This window comes from Acanthochromis polyacanthus, chromosome 5 (assembly GCF_021347895.1).
Source record: "Acanthochromis polyacanthus isolate Apoly-LR-REF ecotype Palm Island chromosome 5, KAUST_Apoly_ChrSc, whole genome shotgun sequence".
Lineage (NCBI taxonomy): Eukaryota > Metazoa > Chordata > Actinopteri > Pomacentridae > Acanthochromis > Acanthochromis polyacanthus.
In genome coordinates, this window is record NC_067117.1 from 26,589,040 (window position 1) to 26,608,737 (window position 19,698).

The 19,698-nt window shown below is 39.7% G+C and overlaps 2 protein-coding genes across 3 annotated transcripts; one reads left to right on the forward strand and one right to left on the reverse strand.

Moving 5' to 3' along the window:
* Positions 1–3,874: 3,874 nt before the first annotated feature.
* LOC110951289 (bactericidal permeability-increasing protein-like) lies at positions 3,875–11,412 on the forward strand. Of its 2 annotated transcripts, XM_051948588.1 has the most exons (17): positions 3,879–4,018; positions 4,874–4,923; positions 5,197–5,310; positions 5,407–5,521; positions 5,610–5,741; positions 5,829–5,984; positions 6,097–6,160; positions 8,182–8,242; positions 8,317–8,408; positions 8,493–8,669; positions 8,748–8,807; positions 8,898–9,065; positions 9,928–9,995; positions 10,094–10,136; positions 10,216–10,279; positions 10,536–10,612; positions 10,755–11,412. In XM_051948588.1, exons 3-17 carry the CDS (start codon positions 5,205–5,207, stop codon positions 10,794–10,796), a joined length of 1,425 nt encoding a protein of 474 aa, XP_051804548.1. In that variant the 5' UTR covers positions 3,879–4,018; positions 4,874–4,923; positions 5,197–5,204; the 3' UTR covers positions 10,797–11,412. The 2 variants fall into 2 exon arrangements, with proteins under 2 accessions (XP_051804547.1, XP_051804548.1); XM_051948587.1 differs by lacking the exon at positions 4,874–4,923 and having other exon boundaries at positions 3,875–4,018.
* Positions 11,413–11,767: 355 nt separating this feature from the next.
* cdk5rap1 (CDK5 regulatory subunit associated protein 1) lies at positions 11,768–18,971 on the reverse strand. Its single transcript, XM_022194269.2, has 13 exons — positions 18,211–18,971; positions 18,022–18,125; positions 17,903–17,937; positions 17,674–17,774; positions 16,414–16,624; positions 16,177–16,297; positions 15,027–15,257; positions 14,729–14,826; positions 14,564–14,619; positions 13,867–13,997; positions 13,607–13,756; positions 12,618–12,758; positions 11,768–12,105 (listed from the first exon to the last, which is right to left on the reverse strand). Exons 1-13 carry the CDS (start codon positions 18,503–18,505, stop codon positions 11,968–11,970), a joined length of 1,812 nt encoding a protein of 603 aa, XP_022049961.1. The 5' UTR covers positions 18,506–18,971; the 3' UTR covers positions 11,768–11,967.
* Between the last annotated feature and the right edge of the window lie 727 nt (positions 18,972–19,698).

Consider the following 19,698-nt stretch of genomic DNA (forward strand, 5'->3'; position numbering starts at 1 on the left):
GCACATGCAAAGGCATAGAGTGGTTTTCTGCTGACATTAAAGCTGTAGCACCACTCAGAAGTTGTCAGCTCTCATATAATGCCTAAAACTCAAGAATTATGTGAAGCCACAAAGGCAGCCATCTTGGCACTGCTGGAAATTTGCATGAATGAGAGACAGGTAGCCAAAAAAACTGAAGATCTCCAAGACAGCCGTTCATTACACAAACAAAAAACAAGTCAAACATGGTACTACTGAACTGCTAGCTGGTCCCGGCAGAAAACCTCTTTCTACATCAGGAGATGACTGTGCACTGATCTGATCCTGTGTCAGGAGTCACCATCAGACCTCCAGGGACCATATAAATGAGTGGGCACTGTGGAGAAATGTGACTTTTTCCTGCAAGAACAGTTTGAAATACACTTCTTGAAGCTGGTCTGAAGTCACACAGGGCAGGAAGATGCCCTTCATCAACCAAAGGCAGAGGAAAGCCCAGTTACTCTTTGCTGGGATCACAAGGATTGGACTATTGATGATTGGGCTAAGGTTCTCTTCAGTGATGAATCCAATTTTCCAGTTGATGCCCACTCCAGCCAACTTACTGGTTAGGAGGAAGCGTGGATAAGCTACAAATTAGACTGTCTGCCCCTACAGTAAAACATGAGGGTGGATCAGTGATGATCTGGGTTTGTTTCAGTCTGGGTGGAACAAGGCAAATGAACCAGGTCATGTACAGGTCTACTCTTCAAAACAGTCTTCTTCCATCAGCTGGAAAACTATTTCCTGCCTCCAATGACTGGATTTTTCAACAAGACAATGCCCCTTGCCACATGGCAAGGTCAGTTAAAGCCTGGATGGAGAACCAGAACATTCAGTCTATGCCTGGGCCTACTCAATCACCAGATCTGAGTCCAATTGAAAACCTGTGGAAAATCATCAAATTCAAAATGGAGAACCACAAGCCCAAAAACAAAGCAGATTAGTTTAAATTTGTGCAACAGGAATAGTCAGCTGTGTGTTGGAGCTAAATCAAAGAACCATATAAAACCAAACAAAGGCTAACAGAGTTCTCAAACTAGCTAAAGAAAAGCAAAACAACTGAACTCCTTAGCCAAACCTAAACACAATAGCAACAACACACTCATAAAATATGAGTGCACAGAATTAACTAAATAAAACAGGTGCTTCCAAAACACACATTACCAATGAGAGACAGGATGTGAATCACCACCCCTCACTGGCTACGAAACACACTGGACATAGTAGTTTCTCACCTGAACTGCAAACAGAAGTTGTAGTCTTCACCAAGACATGAGTCAATCTCACTGAATTAGCAGCTGCTTACAGAAGCTACATTTCCAAGTCACCACCTCTCAGTGGCTACGGAAAACAACAATCACACACACAGAGACCTATGCACACCTGCTACAGATTTACATCAGGTGTGGTGATGGTTGGGGTCTTGTGGGAGGAGGAGTTGTGGTTTTGAACCAATCCAGACAGGTTGGGAGGTGGGGAGAACCAGGGCTGAGAGCAGGTCTGAAGCTCCAGGACAGTCATTCCTGATGTCTGCCAGGTCTTCAGCCGTTTGTAATCAATAGTGTCTACAAACCAGTGGTGTAGTCTACGTGATACGCAGGTATACGCCTTATACTCACTAGAAAAGGTCCCGAATTTTCATATAACCATTTAAAAATGTGCAAACATATGTATCAGTAAGTTTTTGACATAACGTTCACTTCCCCGTTCATAAATTCGTCTTCTCTGTGTCAGGAAGCGGTGAAGTTGTATGGGACGTCGGACGGTGTCTGGCTGAGAACCATAGACTGTATAGGGCTCACTAAAAGGCGGACCGCGGTCCAGATCCTGACCCAGACGGCGTCTATACAGGTGTAAATTTGACAGGTCGCTTCTATTTTACCGGTGCAGCTTTCCAGTGTTTATCATTGGTATATCAGCTCAGAAAGGCACAGACCAATTATGTACGAGTTCAGGCATCCCACATGACGCTACTCAACCAATGATGTCACTACATTGCATTGTAGCTCTGCCTTCAAAAACCAGTTGAGAGGTGAGGGACAGAAAGGAGGACAGTAGTGATGGAAGCTCGGCTCTTTTCAGAGAGCTTCTGACACGGCTTCCAAAGAAAAGCTGGCTCTTTTGGCTCCCAAACGGCTCCTAATTTATTATTCTTTGTAGCCTCATATTTTATCCTAACCTGGCAAATATGAATCATTTGTATTTTGACAAACTCTTTTTCCTTCAGTGTTTTTATGAGAAGCCTTATAATTGACTCATTTTGTGCATTTGTTTTGTTACAAAAACAGGCATTCTTACTTTTGTTTAATATTTCAATAAAACTTTTTTGCACAAAAATAAATGAACAAAACTCTGCACATGATGAAGAGGAAACATCAGCTCTACCTGATGGCAGGAGGAGGAGCTGCTGACGCTATATAATGTCTATAAGTATCTAATTGGTAGTTTGAAATAAAGGAGCTGCTGTTGCTGTGTGTGTGTGTGTGTGTGTGTGTGTGTGTGTGTGTGTGTGTGTGTGTGTGTGTGTGTGTGTGTGTGTGTGTGTGTGTGTGTGTGTGTGTGTGTGTGTGTGTGTGTGTGTGTGTGTGCACGCGCACATATATGAGAATCTGACCTGGCTTTGGTTTATGAGGCCGGAGTATACCCACTAGAAAAAACTAGACTACACCACTGCTACAAACCATCTCCTCAAACAGAGGAGCACATTCCAGCTACATGGCCACCAGAGGAGAATACTTATAAAAAGTGTTTTTTCTTTGTGTTAAGGTCCTGTATTGTTTTTGCTCTGACTGTTCGCTATGGAATTGTCTCAGCTCATTTGATAAGGAAACTGTACACATCTAGTGCTGATACTGTGTCTGAGCAAAGTCACCCCAATTGGGGTGGGGAAGGGTGAGCAGATTGTTTTATCTGGGAAAAGCAGTCTGTGCACATCCTCAGACTTTTGGTACTATCGTCATTTATTTATTTATTTAAAAAGGATCCCCATTAGCTGATGCCAATGGCACCAGCTAGTCTTCCTGGGGTCCTAAAAAATGTGGGAGAGAAGCTGGAGGTTGCAGCTACATGGCGTTTATTCTTTATCGGTTGTTCCTGTCGGAATAAAGACAGACCAACTGTGGCCTATTGGATATTTTCACAGCAAAGCAAAATACTTTGGATGAAACAAAATTATCTGCTATGTACACACCAGTACAGCCAATAAAAATGATAGTCTTGAGATTTGATAAACAAAACCAACCAGGAAGATGAATATGTTGAACTCGAGCTAGAGGAACGAGTTTTTAACCACGCCCAACGGGTACGTCGGCAGGGTTATTGCATTCGATGCGGTATCTGGCTGGGTATGTATGTATGTATGTATGTATGTAAGTATGTATGTCCGGTCCGATATCTCTGCAACCGCTGAAGTCAGGATAATCAAACTTGACACTGAAGATCAGTCTAAGGTCCCCTGCTCAGTTGTGGAGTTACAGGTCAGCAGATCAAGTAGGAAGGGAGATACATAGGATGATCTAAATTGATACATATTGCATCAGTTGTATAGGGAGGACAGGGTTTTCGCCAGCAGAGGGCGTGGTTCTGCCCTCTACTGAGGGCTCATCTAGTTAGTGTCTGTGCTTGGTTCCTTCTGTGAGCCTTGACTGGAAATTCACCAGAGGAACTGGGAAGCAGATATACCTGCAAGAGGCAAATAATCTTCAGCTTTACTTTAGTTTTCAGTCTGTCCTTATGTAAACAAGACTCAGATAAGACATTTCTTCTCCACTGTTCAGTGAATTCTGAATATTTTGAAAGAGTTCAGACCAGAATTGAGTCTAGAGACAAACTCCAAACTTGCTTAATGTTACTGGGTAAGTCCCCTCGTACAGTTCAGTTCCTGGATCAGTAAGTGAATTACAGGTCATGTGCCTCTCTTCCTCTTTCACTCTGTTTTATTGCCAGTCACAGTCAGACACACCAGGAGAATTCATCTGGTCCTGACAAACCAGTACTTCAGGTAAGAGTGACTGTAAGCTGATGTTAAATGATAGCAGTTTGCAGAGATTTAATGACGAATTAATAAAGATGTGTGTGAATTAACTTGAAATTAGTGTAATTTTGAGAGATCTTTCTAACAAAAGTTGATTCCTGCTCTTAATCGTCCCATTTATTCTGATTTGTTTATTGTGTAATAGTATATTGGAGTTACAGTTAGTCAACTAACAACTCAAGTTAGGACTGATGTGATTGCGTGCGTCCTTCCATCGTTGTCAGTGTCCACAGTGTCTTTGCATTTAAAAATACAGTAAATACTCTCATCAAAAACAAACTAAGTGATGATGTTTCAAACTGCTCAAAACATTTTTTTTCTGCCAAACACTTCTGTTACACTATGTTTTAGATGTAGTTTCTGAAGGAACTGAAAAGAGCTCACTTCTCCCTCCCAGCAGAACATATGCAAACTCCTTTAAGTCGCATATCACAGATTCTGTGCTGTCAGAAAACAGTTCAAGGAAGTGTAGTTTCACCTGCAAACGACAAATGCTTGATCGAGTTACTGTTTTTCATGCTTGGCTGATGGAGCTCGAGATTGTTTGTAAAAAAGCATGCAACAACTGAGATTTGAAGCCATACGGTATATGTGTGATTAAACTGAGATATTACACACGTACCTTGAAACAGCAGACTTGTGGTGCTTTTTATATTTGTAAATCCTGCAACTTTTCTACACTGAATCAAATATTTGTATCCATAGCGGACAAAAACTGTGAACAAGGCCTTGAATCTCAGCTTAATTTAATAAAACTCCAGTTTGCCTGCTGACTTATCAGGAGTCATGTGTCTGCAGTAATAACAGTCAGCTCTTTTACAGGCACAAATCCCCACCAAACCCAGGACAGTGGTAAAAAGTACACAACTACGGTACTTAAATAGCATTTTGAAACACTACTATTCTACTTCACTAACTACTTCTGTACTTTTTCTGCTGTAGGATTTCAAATGTAGTTGTACACTATTCTGCTAGTATTTACATTTATATAGATTCATATATTTATTAGTAAATTAAGTCGTGATTTATTGCTTTCCAAACAATTTTCCTGAAAAACAGCAAAAAGCAGAGTCTTGCCTGTTTTTCAGTGCCATGTTCTCAGAAACATGAACATTTTGCTGATGATCTTGTCCTTTATCTCTCAGAAATCAAGATGCTACTGAGGTGTTGGCTGGCTCTGCTGGTGGCTCTGATCCCTGCAGCCTCAAGCACCAATGCTGGAGTAAAAGTCAGGCTAACAGAAAAAGGCATTGAATATGGTGAGGCTCACAGGAAATGTATCCTCTTTCAATTGTAAATGCACAGCCATGTGATAACATCGAGACTTATCATCGAATTTTCTTCCCTGTTACCAGGAAAACTACTGGGCATGGCTGCCCTGCAGACAAGACTCAAATCCGTCAAAGTGCCAGACATTTCAGGATCAGAGAGCGTGTCTCCCATCGGCAAAGTCCAGTACAGTTTGACAAAGTAAGGGGTCAGTTTACTCAACGTACCACTAAATTCAAATGGAGACTGATTGTGTACAATAATTTGTAATCATTTTTGCTTCTTCCAGTATGCAAATAACCAACATTGGATTACCAAAGTCTGAAGTGGATCTGGTGCCGGGTTCTGCAGTCAAACTGTCTATTGGTGATGCATACATCAGTCTGAATGGAAACTGGAGGGTCAAGTACCTCCGGTTTATGTGAGTGAGAAAAGAGTGCTTCCTTACAGTGTATTTACTCTTCTTTTTTTTAAATGCTGCAGCAGTGACTCATTTGTCTCTCAACAGAAAGGACAGTGGCTCCTTTGACTTGAATGTAAACGGACTCACAATCACAACCAGCATTGCCATCAAGAGTGATGAGACAGGACGACCAGCCGTCAGTAGCGTCAACTGTGCAGCTGCTGTTGGCAGCGCCAAAGTCAAGTTCCACGGTGGAGCCAGGTGAGAGAAAACCTGCAGAGTCTTATGTTTGAACCATGTAAGCGAGTGCGATTCCCTAGTTTGACTTGTCCTGCTTGAATGACTGGACACTCATGTAATTCCTTTGTTTCAGCTGGCTGTACAATCTCTTTGACAAATTTGTTGATAAAGCTTTGCGTAACGCACTCCAAAAACAGGTGAGGACAAACCACCCTTATGCAACACTCTATGGGGTCACAATCATTCAGTACCAAAACACAGCTCAGAGTTTTACAAATTTCTACTGAGGATCATGAAGGAACCTACTCAGCAAGTACATAATAAAAACATGAATGCATGAATGTGAAATTACAAGTCCTGCATTTAAAATGTATTTAAATGAGCAAAACTGCTACCTGAGTGATATGTTTCATTATTGTACATGCCACTCTTAGATTGTTGTCGAATTCAGGGATTCATTGATCTCAATTTGAGGGCTTGTAAGAAGGAACAAAGTCAAAGTATAACCTGCCATAGCCATTATAAGACTTTCCGTGATTTGGCTGGGTTCAGAACCTTCAAAAAGTCATATTTTCACCTCACTGTGATCTGTCCACGAAGCTACCAGAGTTTTCAAACATGCTTCTAATAGCGAAAAGCTACTTGGTATCTTGGAAACAGTTGTGAGACCAGCAGAGAGTATTTACCTAAAATTTCATGGGAACTGAAAAAGAGAGTGAGTGAGAATTCTTTCAATATCGAGTCCAAATTCAAGTTTGTCATCATTCCACATTTTGTTTTGGGTGGTTTTGTGGCAAATATTGAGAAAATAGACATCTTTGCAAATATTCCATTAAATCAAAAGTCAATTCACTCTCATTTTGTCAACCCCAACCTTCCCTGTCGCTCATTGTTTGATGCACTCTCACAGTGTTACTGAGGAAGAACTGATTATGTTTGCACCAGAAAAAAATGCCACAATCTGCTTCAGTGACCTATCATGTGACTTTCTTATTATATCATGATAATTTAATCTGGACTTGAATTTTTTCGTGGAACAAAAAGGTCAGTTGGCATGAAATCAGTCATGTGCAGGAGATTACGCATCATCATGTCAACAATCAGCTAACGCAAAATGTCTAGTGGTGTGATTAACATTTTTCATGTAGATTAATTTGAAATATCCTTCATGAGTCCTCTGGATTGTTTTTAAATTTCTCTTAGACTTAGAAATTAGCTCTAAAAAAACAGCAATGTTACTGTCAAGACTTAAAACATAGGAGAGTTAAAGTTCACACTGACCACCAAACAAACAACCACCAACTAATATGACAGAAACTGCAAACTTCAAATATGTGTTCAAGTATTTGCAAATTTCCTTATATTCTTTCACTAAAGTTAGAAATTATGGACAAAGCAGTAGTTGTGAATGAAATCTGCATTTAAAGAAGGCATTCTCCTCTCACTGTTGACCATCTGTGAAATGTTCTGTATCTGGGTCAGTATATAATTGAGGACTTTTGAAGTCCATGTGATATATCTTCCATACATTTTTATTAAAGGGAAAAAAAAGTCATGCTTTTTATGTTCGTTATGATCATGTCTTTACAAATTCCATAATTATTTATTATGGAAAAAATGACTTATTAATAAAAAAATGACTGGATATCACTAGAATGTCAACTAAATAACCGTCCAATCTTAATAACAACCTCCTTTTAAGTAGCTAAACAATAATAAAATCAGCTTACTCAAAAATGTTTTGTTTGTGTTCTCTTAATTAAGTTGAGATAATCATGACAGATCTTTCTTTTTTGGCAATATATATATTATATGGAAAATAACAAATTGTATCTGTGTCTATAAGCTACCCATCACAAAAACACCTCTCAAGGAAGTGTGTTAATTCCAGATCACATGACCTGCTCCACATGATGTCATTTTCTCCTGAAGAAAAGACTGGCAAGACTCCAAGGCTTTGAGTTATTTCATATAAAGTAGTGTGTGAGTCAAGTATCAACAGGTTTACTACAATATCTTTATAAATTACTATTTAAATTTTACTCAATTGTATATATAACATTTGAGAGGAATCTTTCTCTTTTTGGCCTGAAAACAGCAAAAATGTCAACTATATCTGTCAATTAGGTTACAAAAAGTCCCCCAATTATACACTGACCCATCTACTTTTCTGTCCAGCCAGAAATCACTGTAACACCAAGCTTCTCTGTTGTTGCAGATCTGCCCTCTGGTGGCCAGCGCAGTGTCTGATTTAAACCCTCATTTGAAAACTCTCAACGGTAAAATTTCCCATCCTGCGAGTCATTTTCAAGCTCCTCTGATGTCGACCATTTAAGTGACTGTCTGTTTCTAGTTGTAGCCAAGGTGGACAAGTACGCAGAGATCGAATACTCCATGGTGTCATCACCCATCATTTCTAACTCTTCTATAGATCTGAGCTTGAAGGTGACAAAATGTGCATCACTTCACATATATCTATAAATTTTTATCATAAACTCATCACATATTTTATGCAAATGTCCATTTTAGGGTGAATTTTACAACATTGGTAAGCACCAGGAGCCTCCGTTCTCCCCCAAAGCCTTTTCCCTGCCGCCACAGATCAACAGCATGTTGTACATCGGCATGTCTGCCTTCACTGCCAACTCTGCAGCTTTTGTCTACGACAAAGCAGGAGCCCTGAGCCTGTATATCACTGATGACATGGTGAGCTGCCTCCTCCTAAACCTCTAACACACCCGCTTCCAGGACATCTCACTGATTTATCTTTCTCTTTCACTACAGATCCCAAAAGGTTCTCCTTTCCGACTCAACACCAAAACATTTGGAGTCTTCATCCCTCAGGTGATCATACAATCTAAAAATTTAAGAAAGCAGCATATACATTTGAGGTAGTTTGTCAATAGCATCACTGTGCATGTTATTTTTTTATAGATTGCTCAGAAATTTCCAGGCCTGATGATGAAACTGTTGGTGAAGACGGTGAAAAATCCCATCATCACTTTTGAACCCAACAATGTGACGATTCAGGCCACGGCCACAGTGACAGCTTACGCCATCCAACCCAACTCCACACTTTCCCCACTTTTTGTTCTTAACTTGGTAAGTTACACAGCTGAAATAATTGAAACATAATTTTAAAGAAAGACTCTGCGTCATTTAGAACAAGAAAAGCACTCAGTGCAGTACTTCGCCAAGGCCGCTCATTGGCATTGTCAGAAATGCAGCATTTCATTATTATTGTTATTATTGAGGATCAGAAATCACGGCACTCGAGAATATGTCCCTTTAATACAGATGTACCCACAAACAAAATGACCTGAGCACAGGTGTGTCTTATGCATGTGTACATTATGTACAGATACTGAATTGCATGTATAAATTACTCTTATAAAAGTCTGCTGATCAGTGCATCATTTGTTGCAAGGCTTTGTTTTGCTAGTGTTAAAATAACCGTTTCCTCATGCTTTTATTTTGAAGGCATACATTTTTTAAAGTTAAGGGCTGGTAATTTTGGCACCATTCCCATGACACAGGAAGTGCATCTCTAATGTCCGAAAATTCAAGTAACGATGGAAGGAAAACTCAGAAACACCCAAACAATATAATCAGTTGCATCATTTCTGAGAGATGAGTCAGTAGTAGGGTGCAATCATGTGATCGTTAGCAGTCAGCTGATGCAGCGTTCACTTATTGTCATGGTTACAGTTACAGTTGCAATGGGAAATCCTTAACAAATTGGTGGATCCAGACTATATGCTGCATCACTGCCAAAATCTAATGAGGTGGTCCTTGTGTCATTTCTGGCCTTCCCTAAAAGTTTCATCCAAATCCATTTGTCCATTTTTGAGTCATGTTGCAGACAGACGGACTCACAGACAAACGTACGCTTATCGTTACATAACCCCGCCGTGTTCCTTGGCGGAGTAAAAATGTTTTTTTTTAACCACCGTTGTCCTGACAGGACACCAGCGTCAGTGCCAATGTGTTTGTTAGTGGAATGAAGCTGGCTGGATCCGTCACCCTCAACAAGTGAGTAACTAAAAAACATAAAACCAACACAGACAAAATGGGCCAAAATGTTCTTGTACAAATGAACATCACCTTCTAATTTTGCCCAATTTGTACAGGATGGATCTGACCCTGGGTACAAGTTATGTAGGACAGTTTCAGGTGAGAGCTGCATTTCAACACATCTCTGTTTCCACCATCAGCAGCTACTTAGTAAATTAACTCTAATCCTGATTTACAGGTCAGATCTCTGGACAACATGCTCCAATTTCTCCTTAAAGTCGTAGTGATACCCCAACTGAATGGTGAGTTTAAGTGCATCTCTACCAAATGTCCCACAAGCTGTCTAGGAACTTTCTCCAGAGGTACAAATTCCTTCAATGGCTTGATATTTGCATTTTTATATTTATATTTGCAGCACAGCAAATCTGTTTAATATGAAGTATTTTGAGCTGCATTCACTGTACCACAAAATTAAACCGTATCATACAAGCACTGCTGGTAAATATCACTATGCTGTTTGAGACACACTGATCTAACTTTATGAATTTTACTTCACAGCTCAACTTGGTAAAGGATACCCTCTTCCTACAATTGGAAAGATGAAGCTTGTGAACGCCCAACTTCAAGTCCTGAAGGTCAGAGCCTTAATATTTTCTATAAAACGGCATATCTTTGATTGCCCTTCTTGTACGACAGGGATTTTAGTAAGATGCAAGGCAACATTTAGAATTTTGTCAAAAAGATTCATAACCTCTAAGCTGTAACTGTTTTTTTTAGGACTACATGCTGATTGGGACAGATGTTCAGTTCACGGGTTGAACCGTTTTCCTGAGGATTTTTTTCAGCACTGGGGCCTTTCACAATAAAAGCACAATCACAGCTGGAGGACGTCTACCGGACAGAAATTTGAAAGAAGCAACTAAATGAGTTTAAATTCTCCTACAAGAGTGAGAAACTCCAGCTTTGGAATACACTTTAGATTTCTCAATTTTGTTTTTCCCTTATATTCTTTTCCTCCTGTGAAATGTGGATGAGGGCATCAGAGTTACTGCAGTCTTGTCAAAACAAGAGAAATTCTTCAGGACGCTGTTTGCTGCTGTCAACACAATAATCTCTTCGGAAAGAGCATGCACCTTAGAAAATCATTTCACAGCACTTTCTGCTGCTGACTTTAGGTGAATTCTCCTTCAGTTGTCAACTTTGTGACTCAGAGCGATTTGGCCAATGTGCTGACATTTTTGTTGCAGTCTTGAGGATCCCATAAAAACGCCACACCGTCAATCAAACATCGCTGCTTCAGACAAAACACAGCTGTCAGTAATTTGTGATAGTCTCTCTTTGTTAATTAAACCCTTAAAAACTCATCTCTGTGTATCAAAATGACATCTTTGGAAGTTTGTTCCATGAAAAATAAATGTTTCCTACTTTAAAATGACTTTGATGTAACTCTGCTTCCTTCTTTGCTGCAGCTCGAGCACACCAGCTCACCTATGAATCTGCTCAAACACTGTAAAACTAATCTCCACTGTTCAAGTGAAATTATATTAGAGTGATTTAGCATTATGTGTTGCTACTGGAAGAATGAAGGAATAGATGTTGACAGAATTAGTTTTAGAAAGCCCAAATCTGTATTTTTGAGACCGTTGCTGCAGTTTCAAGGTAAAATTGCTCAGCCATGATTATTTCCCTCATGATTAATTTTCCCACATTTAAAATAATCATAAGGACATGTTAATAAGGTGGAAAAAATTCATTTTGACCAGAGAGGGAGCTTAAATAAACTACACATCTTCCAAATATCTATTTAATAAATTAAACTGATCAACATATACATAGATACACACACACAGCTGGAAGTGAATGTGTAAATAACACATTGAGGTTTTTATAGCTCGTCACAGCAGCCCAAGCTGACACATACTCCCACAAAAACAGCCAGAGAAGAAGGAAATGTGATAGCAGCTGTTTCATGTGGTGTCACCTGTGTCAGTCAGTGACACGCTTCGATCACGGTTGCTTCTGAGGCTGCAAATTCATCAAACCGAGTCTCACGTTGCTTCACGGAGCCTCTCGGGGACGAATGAGCGAGGGCTCGACCTCTCAGGCTCTGGGAGCTGGCCGATGAAATCTGTAGCAGAGGGAGAAGAATGAATCCTTGAATACCACATAATGCCTTACAGATCTTCATAGACATGATTGTTGAAATAACACGCTGCCACTCACAGCTCGGACACCAAACATGCTCTAATGTTGGTGTGTTGATGTTAACATATGGGCTGATATGTTACAACCACAAATGGGTTTTAGATGGAATTTTTAGGTTTTGGATGCATGTATACACAGTTTTTCATGTGCATTTAGGCACTACTACATTTTGGAGGACAACAGAAACACTGATATTACCACTTTATTGGAAGAAAATACATTAAATAATATTTAGTTACATTTTACACTTGCAGCAGCATTCTTTTTGAAGGCCTGTAAACACACGGTCGGTATCTTTGACATTAAATAAGACCAAACCTATATATTTATGATAAACTTAAATCTACCAATAAAATCAGCACTCAGGGTCTATTTTATGAAAATGTAAAAATGTTCTGACTCTTTAAAGCCGTCCCTGCATGAACTCCATCCTACCTTCACAAGCACATAGTCTCCAGCACAGATCGGTGCCGTGCCGGATTCTGCAGGCTGAGCAGCAACATCCTCTTTGGGGAAAATCACTTTCATATTGCCGTCAGTTCTCCCACACAGGTCCTCGGCAGATCTTTTACTTTCCTGCATAAAAACGGAAACCAGAGTTGAGCAGAACTGAACAGGATAAAGTAACCCAGTGCAGTGATGCAGGATGACGACCTTTAGCCGTGATGAGAAGCACTACAAACCATTCCATTTCTGTATGTCTACAGGAAACGATCAAATCAAAGCATGCCTATTAAGCCCCTTTCAGACACAGATTCTTTCCCACATACCTGACGGTATTTGCCACTGTATCAGTATCACTTTCAACATTGTGCAAGTCTGAACTGCATGCAGTCACATAGATGGGCACAAACAAGCGACGCAATTCAAGTTGTGTGCATCAGCATTGGTCCAAAAACATCACAGATGCAGAGACTATAAGTGTCCCTAAAATGACAGAGCTGCACACATTTAAACACATAGAACAGCAGTGCCAGTACTTTGATTAATTACTTATAAATTATCCTCAACATGGAGACAGGATGGATCAGGATCTAACAGCAGGACACCATGTTTTTTTCTTCACCTCACCAACAATCACAACTTATCAGCTGCAGTTAAATCATCTGTTACATAGCAGTCCTTCTTAGGTTGAATCCTGAGCTCCATTTCAGCAGATTTGTTTTTTTTTTACTGTTATTAAAGTGGTAGCTATTTTCTGTGTTTAGATAATTATAAATAGTCAGTTATTCAGAAAGTGTGATAAGCTGCTGTTAGCTTAGATTTAGCCTTTGTCTTATTATTTGTGGTATTTTTCATAATACAGCACTTGATTTTTTTGTCCGATCTCATGTAAAAAGAAATATTTTGTAACAGATGAAGCCAGACAGGCTACGTATCCTCTGTCTAAAAGGAGAGGCTTCAGTCATGTGTGCAGTACTCACTCCTTCCACCAGGATGAGCTGTGTGCTGCCGATGAGGCGGCTGTTAACCTTCACAGCTTCTTCTCTAAAAACACTGATGCACTCCTCAAGTCTGCGCTGCTTCACCTCTGCTGGCACGTCGTCTTGTAGCTGGTGGAAGGCGTGGGTTTTCTAAACGCGATGACCACAAGACGACAGGTAAAACAAAATGACAAAGCTCGATCATTTATGAGCTTTGATTTTAAAATGAAGGATGTACTAGTGGTGGAACAGGAGCTCACCTTTCTCATGCTGTAGGCAAAAAGGAAACCCACATTATAGCCCACCTCCCTGATCAGAGACAGCGTCTGCTGATGGTCGTCCTCGGATTCACCGCAGAAGCCTGAGATGAAGTCGCTGCTGAGACTCACACCTCACACACAAACATAACTAAAGTTAACCTAATGAGGGTTAAAGGGTTTCATGTGGTTTCAAAACTAGTCTCCCTAGAAAATATCACATTCCCTCTGGAATATTTAATTTGCCCTACAACCAATGTGATTTGACATGGGGGGCAAAACTCGACATGATCCAACCTCCATCTATATTCTATACCCACTCAGTGCACACAAGATGTTTTTTTGCCCACTGAGATAGCTGTATTTTACATCAAGAAGGGACTTTATCTAACAGTAGTTGGGAATGTTTTTTAGCCATGTCTGGGCAGACCAACTCAGTCAGTCAGTGAGCTGCTACCTAAAAAGCTGGTTCTGTTTTATAAGTGTGCTGTTGGCATTTCAAGGTCAGAAAATAGATGTGAGTCAAGAAATGTATGGGAGAAACTAGAATCTCCCTTTTCTGCATTCACCTCCAAATCACACTTCAGGCACATGTCAAAACTTGTATCAGTAGTGCCTCTCTTCCTGTGCACTTTGAGTTTGAGGAGATCTTTGTTCAGGTGACAAATTAAAGGAAAAACCTTGTTTCTTTTCAGCCTACCTGGGATGATTTGCTTAATGTTTTTCACAAGATCAAGGTAGGCCTCTCTGGTGTAACTGTACATTTAAGGAAAAGACATTTTATTGGTACACTTAGTCACATTTTCAGAGCTTTTACAAAACTGCTTTGGCTGTTTCTTTTTTTTTTTTTGAACTGGTCTCTTACCCACGGCGCATTGCTTTTAGAACCTGGCTGCTTCCGCTCTGGGCTGGCAGGTGGATCTGGTTGCAAATATTCCCTCTTTCTGCAATCAGATGCAAAACCTGTAAAAACAAACATGCAGATCAGATCAGAAAACCTAAATGCACCATGTAAATATACAAAGATCGCATAAAAATGACAAAAAAACCAGACTGAACATCAATATTTGTAACCTGATGGCTGGAAATCAACAGTGAATTGTCATGAGGGTCGATTTGACGTTACAGCCATGCTAACAAGCAGAGTTAACTTTATCATGTACCTCATCAGGAAAGTCCTTGGGATGAGGAGATGTGAATCTGATCCTCATGTCAGGATCAATGCGTGACACCTGGTCCAGCAGGTCGGAGAAGCGCAGACCTCCCTGTTTTAATCTGTAGACGGTCTTAAAGCCTCGGCTGAGCCTGGTCAGGTCTGAACCACAGAACTGCTGCTCTGATGTGTCCCTGTAGCTGTTCACATTCTGACCCAGCAGCGTCACCTCCTTTACACCCTGACAACAACAAACCACCAGACAAACACACGTACGACTTTTTATTGGTTCAGAACAGATCATGCTTATGACAGTCGGTCTGCGTACAGTAAAGATAACCTTATCCGAGAGCATTCTATACATTTTCCTTATTTCTGTCCATTTGATTATCAAAAAAGTCTGTTGTGCATGAGGAATTTTAACATCAATTACAAAAACTGATCTTAAAAAATGGATTTTATTCTCACTTTTTATTATTTTGGCACCTGTGATTTTCCTTTGGGGCTTGTTAAAACCTTTTTTCAGACTGCCTGCATGCAGGAAAATCCCTGCGCTCACACCAACTAGTCAGGCAGACTAAAAGCATTACTTACGAAACTAAACTTCATGCAGTTTTCTCTTCATTCTTGTTTAAAAACTTCTTCCCATATTACATCTAAATTCCATCACTTCCCTCTGAAAACAAAAAGCTGCAACCACATATGCAGTCATGCTAGACCAGAAATTTGTATTACAAAGCAGGATTTAAGGTTATCAAGGTAAATTCAGGTTTAATATGGGCTTTTCACTACAATATTGGTTCACTTCTTATCAGATTAAATGAACACAGTAATCTATATTAAATGCTTGAACAGCTTCAGAGCAGGTTATGTTCCAGATAAAGAGATCACCACGTATTAAAACACTTACTGACCAATCAGCTCTCTTGGAGAATACATTTAAGCAACACATTCACTTAATTGGATATATGATTGCAATCATAGTCATGTCTAACGTTAGTGTTCACACAGTCTGTTTTTGTTTTCAGCCTGCTTTAGCTGCTGCAGCCCCTTGTTTGTAGTCTTTATAAAGTGTTTAAAATCTCTCTAACATTGTAGTTTTTCTTCTTGCTCTGGTCGCAGTTGACCGGTCCATATTAATTTAATTGATCATAACTTACCTGGTCAGAGAGCATGCGAACTTCCTCCAGGATGGAGCTAACAGGTCGACTCCTCTCCCTCCCTCGGGTGAAGGGAACAATGCAGTAGCTGCACATGTTGTCGCAGCCTCGCATGATGGACCTGCCAGCACCCAGGATGCACGCAAAATCATCAGTGGACACAATAGAAAAAGACATAGAAAATCTGGAGGCTGAATATCTTCCTCCAAAAACCATACTTGTTGATAAACAACGTACACAAAAGCGCTGTATCCCTGAGGAGCGTGGTGGACGGGCATGATGTCGGCGTACGTCTCCTCCAGAGACAGCAGAACGTTGCTGGCCTGATTACCTCCGTCAGCCACAGTCAAGAGACGGGGAAGGTCGCGGTAAGCATCGGGACCAGCAAGAACATCTACCAGCTTCTCCCGCTCCAGGAGCTCTTTCTTCAGTCTCTCTGCCATGCAACCTGACAGATGCAAAACCATTAAAATATCTTTGAAACCTCTGCTTTCAGACTTTATTAAACAGCTGTATCCAGACAGCAGCAGAATCCACATGGCCTCCAAACTGAGGGAGCAACTGTGCACATTGTAAGAATTCACTCAGATGGTACAGCAGCAGCAACTTCATTATTTACGTCCTCTGACATGTCATTGGGATCATCGCCAATTTGAAGTTCTGCACAATCAGAGCTGTTGCTACAGTTTTACTTTAAGCTAAAGAAGTTGATTATTGCAGAGAGTTTTCAGTTTGGCTGCTTCAGTGCAATTCAATTTTTCATTTTCTTGAATTTCCCTCAGGATTAGAAAAGCATCTATCTATCTATCTATCTATCTATCTATCTATCTATCTATCTATCTAGTGGAATAATTGCAAGAGTGGAGAAAAACTTAAAACACACAAACAGCCTAATAAAGAAAACACAATTCATTACACTGTAAGTCTACAGATGCTTTAGTTGGGTCTGTGCATGTGTGGCAGGAACGTCAGTGCTTACTGAACCATCAGCTAAAAGCGAATATAAATCAAAATAATTTACAAAAATATCAACTAAAAAAGTGACCTGCCATGACAGTGTATTTACCTGGCATGCCGTATTACTATCCTTTAGAACTTCACAGTGCTTCATGGTGGCGAACTTTTTTCTTCCATTTCATTTAAAATGTCACATCATCCAATTTTCATAAAATGTACAGAAAGTACACAAATTAAGTAAGATATAAATAAGAGTCTTGTTGATATATGTTTAGGTAGATTTAATATGAGACAATAGACTTAAAAGCTTTAAAAAAGGACACTTAGGAAATTTAGCTGTAGCATCTCATTCTAGAAAGTCTTTACTTGTACTGCAGAATATATTCCTCCACAGAACACAATGTGTACAATTTTCACAAAACTCCTTTCAACTGAGCAAACGTCCCAATTTTTGTGAGGTCTGTCAGCCTCATTGGACAAAGTCTCCTTCCTCACAAATACTAATCGATTCCCTGTGTGTAGATTTTTCAGGTAACTTACCTAAAATCCCAATTTTCATTGGTGTTTGGGTCTTTAACCGTTTCTTCTTCATGGCTGTCAGTTGTTGTAGTCGATTCCAAATTGTTTGTTCGGCCTTTTCTCTATTAACAAAGAGTTTAGTTGTTTCCATTAGTTTGTTTGGCAATTAAGTCGTAAAAATACAAAAACTGCCTCTGAAAACACACTTTCTTCTATTATGTTTTAGAATAGAACACGCTTGTTATCATACCTTATGGAGCATGTCACTAGAAGGACAACATCTGCCTGCAAGTACACAAGTATTGTAAGCTAACCGTGTTGAAACAAGTGATAATAAAAAGGCAAAATAGAAGAACAGGTCAGCTGTACCTCATTTAGATAAAGTGTGCGTTGGTATCCCTTCTTCTGTAATATGGACCAAGCTATGTCTGTGTCATTTACATTCATTTGGCATCCATAGGTTTCAAAATACACTGCAAAAAAAAAAGTAAAACACCAGTCTAGCATTGTCCCAAAACACATTTCATTTGAAGACGTCATTCAATCATGCAGACTGACCTTTTCTGGAGTTCCCCATCTCCAAGTGTTCAGGAAGATAATCATGTTTGTGTGAATGTTCTCCATCAACAGCACAAGTCTTACTATGATTATTATTGTTAACTCCTTTGATAAAATCCTGAAAACTTGGTCCAGATGATATGTGACTCTTGAACTTGCCTACAGCTGTTCTCTTCTCTCTTGAGGTGACAGTGGTGTTGGCTGATTTAGAACAATATCTGGGCTGGCTACACCTGACAGGTGTCCACTGATGAGGAGCGTTAAACAGGGGTTTTAAAATCCTGAGGTATTTCATGTTTAGATAGCTCCAGGCGCTGTCTTTATCTGTAGCTCTAAATGAACAACCATTTACTGGAGTTAGCTGCTAAGAAACACTTTGCAAATAGTGTCCTTGTCAGACAAGTTAGCGTAAAGCTACGCTGAGTAAATAACATTGAAGAAATAAGTGCTTCCTTATTCTAAGTACTTAAGGTTAAAGAAATCGCTTACTGTACAAAATAAAAACTGTAACAGCATAATAACGATAGTTTGGGGGAAAACTCGACGTTTAGTGTGCTACCAACACTATCACAAACAACATTTACGTTTCACATTATTCTGAATTTAGCTGCAGAAAAATATTTTTCTATCGATTGCTGTTATTATCTCACTGTTCGGTTGAATTTTAGCGGTCACTACTGAAGCAAAACGCGTCTCTGGAAGAACACAAACTGAAAATCCTCATGTATCCAGCGCTGTCCGTTCGTCAAATACTTCCGTCCTCAGCGGTGCGTCAAACTTTATGGTCCGTGTTCCAAAGCTTGTTGACGTAAACATGGATTGAAGTGCAACAAATAACTAGTCTGAATTAAGAATTTAAAAAAGAACACAGAATAAAACTAATTATTTAAATTACCGATATATTTATCCTGAAAAATGTGTTATTTCCTGTCATCATAGAAAATCCAATTAGCTTTCTCATTAAATACTCTGAAAAAAAATACATTTTATCAGTGTGTCATGTGCATGTTTAACAGATTTACAGAGCAACTTCTATCATTCAGACATTTTGCTTTCATATAATGCATAGTTCCTAACCTGAAAAGTTGTGTATTAACTGTGTTTGCTTTCAGTATCGTGCATTACACAACAGAAGTCAGTAACCCCTGTGTGATACCGATTAAACGTCAAATACTTCAAACTGGTATCAACTGCTTATTCTTGTGAACAACTAAAAATGAATACTTTAGAAAGACTATAAGGAAAACACAGACCCAAAATAGAAACTCGATATAGCAAAAGTGACAGCCACGGACAATTTGCTACTTTCACAATATAGTTCTGAAAGCCAGACGTACATGTGTTTCAGACTTGGCACAGGAATTATCAAAGGAAATCAGAGTTGCTGTGACAGTTCAGACAGTGTGAAGAATATGGCACAACATCAACTGCTATGGATGGTGCCCACAAAAAAACTCTTGCTGGCACTTCAGTACAACATTGAAAGAC

What these genes read in the sequence shown, in the direction of transcription:
- cdk5rap1 (XM_022194269.2), bottom strand. Translation starts at nt 18,505, where the DNA reads ATGAAATACCTCAGGATTTTAAAACCCCTGTTTAACGCTCCTCATCAG. An exon ending in CATTAAGCAAATCATCCCAG is followed by an intron (nt 13,998 to 14,563) that starts GTAGGCTGAAAA and finishes TTTGTGTGTGAG; the next exon opens with GTGTGAGTCTCAGCAGCGAC. An exon ending in TTGCCTACAGCATGAGAAAG is followed by an intron (nt 13,757 to 13,866) that starts GTGAGCTCCTGT and finishes CATCGCGTTTAG; the next exon opens with AAAACCCACGCCTTCCACCA.
- LOC110951289 (XM_051948587.1), top strand. Translation starts at nt 5,205, where the DNA reads ATGCTACTGAGGTGTTGGCTGGCTCTGCTGGTGGCTCTGATCCCTGCA. An exon ending in AGAAAAAGGCATTGAATATG is followed by an intron (nt 5,311 to 5,406) that starts GTGAGGCTCACA and finishes CCCTGTTACCAG; the next exon opens with GAAAACTACTGGGCATGGCT. An exon ending in CACTTTTTGTTCTTAACTTG is followed by an intron (nt 9,066 to 9,927) that starts GTAAGTTACACA and finishes TTGTCCTGACAG; the next exon opens with GACACCAGCGTCAGTGCCAA.